At 41.4% G+C, this 5,843-nt stretch overlaps 1 protein-coding gene across 1 annotated transcript in view; it reads left to right on the forward strand.

Annotated features, from left to right (window-relative positions):
• The first annotated feature begins 297 nt into the window (after positions 1–297).
• FTO (FTO alpha-ketoglutarate dependent dioxygenase) overlaps positions 298–5,843 on the forward strand; it is a 529,759-nt gene continuing 524,213 nt past the window's right edge. The window contains exon 1 of the mRNA XM_042781732.1: positions 298–342. Within this exon, the coding sequence (XP_042637666.1) occupies positions 298–342 (45 nt within the window). The remainder of the gene's footprint in view (positions 343–5,843) is intronic.

A 5,843-nucleotide genomic window follows, 5' to 3' on the forward strand; every position in this document is an offset into this window, starting at 1 on the left:
GAAAACCTGACTAAACCCCGTTGCCACTTGGGAAATGTAGTTCTTCGGCCCCAGCCCGCCCCTCTCGGGAGAGGCGACTACGCTTGCTCAGCTGTCGAACCTAGTAAATTCTCCGGCTGAAACCCAGATGCGCGCCGGGCGTCGCAGCTGTGCATTGTGGGAATGCTAGTTTTCGAGGCTCTGAGGTAGAATGGAGTAGAACGGGAACAGGACACTGAGAGAACTACATGCAGGAGGCGGGGTCCAAGGCGAGGTATCTACGCGGCTCGTGGTGGGGAAGGCGACTGCAGCGGCAGCATGAAGCGAACACCGACCGCGGAGGAAAGAGAGCGGGAAGCAAAGGTATGCAGGGCTCCTCAGGATCCTTAGTGCACCTGGAGCTAGGGGCACAGAATCGGAAGGGCAGAGTCTGATGGCGAGCGGACGTACCGTCTTAAGCTATGGGATGACAGGGCCTTGTCAGTAAGGGGTTGGAGACATGGGGGTTATAAATTCATGCTGGTAAGGATGCCGGCCAAGTCCTGTTGGACTACCTCAACAATGAGAGCCTAGACACTCATTTCTTGTCCTGCTTCTGCCCGTAATTCCTTGGTTAAAATTATGGCCACCCTTATGCCTCAGTTTCCCGGATCCTCAGATAACTGTGTTAATACCAGTTGTGCTTGCTCACCGGTAATGGTCTCTAATGACTGAGATCGGCTTAGATGAATTATCTGTGAGGTCAGATGTGTTTATTTGAAGTAGTTGTTCCTGATGTATTCTATCTTCAGCGCAGTGGATATGAATGTTTTACATTGCTGTTCTTTATCCTTTTCAGCCTGTGGTAGTTGCCATTCCATGTTGTTGTTGTTGTTGTTTTTTGCGGTCGAGTCGCCCCCGACTCATAGCGACCCCTCCTTGGGTTTCCGAGGCAGTATCACTACGGAAGTAGGATTGCCCAACCTTTCTTCCGAGGAGTGGCTGGTGGGTTTGAACCGCCAGCCTTCTGGTTAGCAGGCAAGTGCCTTAGCAATAATAATATAATAGCGATTCTTTTGAGCACTTATTTGTGTGCCAGGCACTGCCTGCCTTGTTGTTGTTGTTGTTATGTGCCGTCGAGTCGGACCAGACTCATAGCAACCCCTCCTAGGTGCATCTTACATACATCATAACAGGTTGCAAGGTAGATACTTTTACAGATGCAATATCAACAATTCAGTTGTACAGGTGAAGAACTGTAGCTCAGAATTATTATTATTATTATTTTTAATTGGGATTTGGGTGAAGATTTACAGAGCAAATTCACTTTCCATACAGCAGTTCACATAAACTTTGTCTCATGACATGGAAGGAAGGTTGGGCAACCTGCTTCCATAGTGATACCGCCTCAGAAACCCAAGGAGGGCTCGCTATGTGTCAGATCCAACTCAATGGCAGTGAGTTTTTTTTTTTTTTCCCTTACCCATCCCAAAGTCACAAAGATTACTTGTTTGCTTTTTAAACTAAATGTTATTAAAAAAAGCAAACATCATGGAGGAGCCCTGGTGGTGCAGTGGTTAAGCACTTGGCTGCTAACCAAAAGGTCGATGGTTCCAACACACAAGCTGCTCTGCGGGAGAAAGATGTGGTCATCCATAAAGATCACAGCTTGGAAACCCTATGGGGCTGTTCTACTCTGTCCTCTAGGGTCTTTGAGTCAAATTGACTAGACGGCAATGGGTTGTCCTCATAAAGGGTAATTACTTTTGGCTTACCTTTTATCTTTGAAATAGCTTAATTGTATTTTTTTCCTTGTGTTTGCTGATACTACAGACTTCTTTACCATCTCTAAGCCTGGAGGGTGAGTTAGAAGGTTGTGCTAAATATTATCTAGCTATACATGATGTTGTTATGTTGTTATGTGCCGTCGAGTTGGTCCCGACTCATAGCGACCCCTCCCTGGGTTTCCGAGGCAGTATCACTACGGAAGTAGATTGCCCCATCTTCCTTCCGAGGAGTGGCTGGTGGGTTTGAACCGCCAGCCTTCTGGTTAGCAGTTAAGTGCTTTAGGCACTATGCTACCAGAGCTCCTAACATTATTTAATTTGTGTTCAAGCCTAAATGAACACCACAGCATATTACTGCATTTTTAAAATGAATTTTTCTTCTAAGGCATATACATGGAACTGCTCAGGTTAGTATTGGATTGAGTTAGAACCATGCCTTCTACCATTTCCTTGTTGGGCAACGAGAGTTAGGCACTCTGAGCCTCAGTTTCTCCAGCCAGAAAGTAGGGTCAAGAGCAGCTGCCTCTGTAGGTTGCTGTGATGGCCAAGTATGGTTGGGTTTGGCCCCTATACCAGGGCAGAGTTAGTCATGTTCTTGATTGAGGTTAGTTGTCTTAGGTGGGGACATTTTTTTTCCTCAAATAACATTATTATTTTGAAATGATTTCTCTTCTAGAAGAGCTGCAAGAATAGAATAAAAGGACCCTAATATATCTATTCAAAACTTAACATCTTGCCACCTTTGCTTTCTCTCTTTCCATATCTATACACATATGAGCCATTATTTATTTCCCTAAATTTTATTTATTTTGTTGAGGCTACACACAGCAAAACATACACCAGTTCAACAGTTTCTGTACGTGCAATTCAGTGATATTGATGGCATTCTTGGAGTTGTGCAACCATTCTCACCCTCTTTTTCTGAGTTGTTCTTCCCTGCTTAACAGAAACTCACTGCCCCCTAAGGTTCCTGTCTCATCTTTTGTGTTGCTGTTGTCAGTTTAATCCCATATGGATAGTTCTTAAGATCGTAATGCTCAACGCAGACCTTTTTCACTAGTTAAGCTAAACTATCATTTGGTTTTAAGAAGATTTTGGTTTAAGGTTTAAAGATGATCTCAGTAATAGTTTCTAGGGTTCATCCACCCACCATGGCTCCATAAAATCTAGACTCTATGAGAATGTAGAATTCTGTTCTGTAATTTCCCCCTTATGATTAAGATTTGTCTGTGGAATCTTTTATCACAGTATTCAGTAATGGCAGCTGGGCACCATCCAGTTGTTCTGGTCTCATGGTAAAGGAGGCAGTTGTTCATGAAGAAAATTAGCCACACAGTCTAACCCCTTTGTGGTTTTAGTGCCAAGGCATCCTCCTCCTATTCCTGACTCTTTTCCTCTGCTCCAAGAAATAAAGACCAATTGTTGTGGCTTGAATAACTGCTTGCAAGTTTTTAAGACCCCAGGCACTATGAAGTGAACTAGGAGGTAGAACAGAAGCACTAAACACACTCATAGACAATTAACAGGACTGTTCCATGAAACATGACCTTAAATCTCCAAACTGAGGAACCAACTCCCATGAAGCTTTTAATTGTATGGAAGCAGCCTCAGTAGCTACTTTTTTTTTGTCATTGTTTTAAATATATCTATCACACAGCTTTTGTCAATTCTACTTTTTGTAGGTATACAGCTTATTGACAGCAATTGCAATAATCATTCACCGCCCTTTTCCCCATTCCTCCTAGCCTGGTAACCACTAATAAATTTTGGTTCTCTATACATTTGCCTTTTCTTGTCTTTTTATATAAGTGAGGCCACACAGTATTTGTGCTTTTGTGATTGGTTTATTAAACTCAGCATCATGTCTTCAAGCTCTGTCCATACTGTAGCATATTTCAAGATTTCCTTTCTCCTACTGACTGAGTAGTATTCCATTTTATGTAGATCCCACAGTTTGTTTATCCATTCATCTGATAATGGATATTTAGGTTGTTTCCACCTTTTGGCTATTGTGAGTAGTGCTGCAATGAATGTTGTTTGAGTCAGTATTTTCAAGTCTTTTGGTAATACCTCTTGTTAGGATTGGAATTGCTGGGTCATATGCTTGTTTTATTTTTATTTATTTATTTTTTTAAGGAAACGTCACACTGTGTTTTACAATGGCTGTACCCTTTTGCGTTCCCACCAACAATAGCTAAGGGTTCTAATTCCCTGACATCCTTGCCAGTGTTTGTTGTTTTTTCATTTTTATGTTCTTTTCTTTAATCTTAGCCGTCCTAATGGGAGTGAATGGTACCCCTTTGTGGTTTTAGTGCCTAAGGCATGTGACTGCCAACCAGAAGGCTGGTGGTTCAAACCTACCAGCCACTCCTCAGAAGGAAGACTGGGCAATCTACTTGCATAGAGATACTGCCTTGGAAACCCAAAGAGGGGTCGCAGTGGGTTGGAATCGACTTGATGGCAGTGAGTTTCGTTTTTGGTTTGGTTTTATGGCTAATAACACTGAGCATCTTTTCATGTGTTTGGTGGGTATTTTTCTTTTTTAAACTTTTTATTGTGATTTGGATGAAATTTTACAAAGCAGATTCTTTTTACATTCAACACTTCATATACATTTTGTTTTGTGGCACTGGTTACAGTCCCCACAGTGTAATAGCTCTTGTCCTACTTCCTCCCTGTGGTTACCCTTTCCTTATGTCCTTCTTGTCCATACTTCCTGCATCCCTAACTTTCTCCCTGTGCAAATGCTGATCTTCTGGTCTCCCATGGTTAATTTGTCTAAGGCGTGCATCTCCTTGGTGTAGGTGTTCAGTTCATAAGCCTATCTCTTGTTTGGCTGAGAGTTAAGCCATGGGAGTGAGTTCAATTCCAGGCCCAAAGGGTGATTCAGGCCCGTAGTCTTAAGGGTTTCCCCAGTCTCTTTCAGACCAGTAGTCTTGATCTTTTTTATGGTTTTGAGTTTTGTTCTACATTTTTCTCCTACTCTCCAATTTTGACCTCTTTCTGAGTGGTTGGCATTGGTAGCTGGGTACCATCTAGTTCTTTTGGTCTCAGGGTCATTCTGGTTGAGGCTGTTATGGTCCATTAGCCATTTGGCCTAAGTGTTTCCATGCATGTTTGATTTTCTTCACTCTTTTTTTTTTGTTCCAGATGAGGAGAGTCCAATAGTTGCCAGTTCAATGGGCATTTGTAAGGTTTTAAGACCCCAGTCACTACGCACCAAAGTAAGATGTAGAATGATAGTTTTGTATACCATGTTGTACCAATTGAGCTTGATTTCTCCTGTGACCATAGGCTAGGGACCTTAGTGGCTATTTGAATGTCCTCTTTGGTGAAATGTCTATTCAAGTCTTTTGCCCATTTTATGATTGATTGTGTTACTTGTCTTTTTATTGTTAAGATGTTGAAGTTTTATATATATATATATATATGTATATATATATATATATTATTAGATTCTTGTCGGATATGTGGTTTCTGAAGATGTTCTCCTGGTAGCTTATCCTTCCACTTTTTTGGCAGTCTTTTGATGAACAAAAGTTCCCATTTATTTATTTTGTCTTTTGCAGTTTGTGCTTTTGTTATTATGTTAGATAATCCATTTTTGAAAGTTAGGTATGCATTGTCCTTGCTTATTCTTCTGAGAATTTCAAGGTTTTCATTTGCATGTTTTGGTCTTTAATCCATTTTGAATTTATTTTTGTATATAGTGTGAGGCATGGGTCCTGTTTCATTTTTGTACATGGTGGAAATCTAGTTTCCCCAGTGTCATTATTGACATGGGCTCTCCTTTCCCCATGGAATGAACTTAGCAACCTTTTCAGAAATTACTTTACCAGAGATGTGTGGGTCTATTTCTGTATTCTCAATTCTATTCCATTCATCTACATGGTTATTGTTTACCAGTACCAGGCTGTTTTGATTACTATAGTCATATAAAAACCAAAAAGCAAGCCCACTGCCAGTGAGTTGATTCTGACTCTTAGTGACCCTTTAGGACAGAGTAGAACTGCCTCATAGGGTTTCTAAGGCTATAAATCTTTACAGAAGCAGACTGTCTCATCTTTCTCCTGCAGAACAGCTGGTAGGTTTGAACTA

Source organism: Orycteropus afer, unplaced genomic scaffold (genome assembly GCF_000298275.1).
Source record: "Orycteropus afer afer isolate SDZICR_OR568_19922 unplaced genomic scaffold, OryAfe1.0 scaffold00009, whole genome shotgun sequence".
Classification (NCBI taxonomy): domain Eukaryota; kingdom Metazoa; phylum Chordata; class Mammalia; order Tubulidentata; family Orycteropodidae; genus Orycteropus; species Orycteropus afer.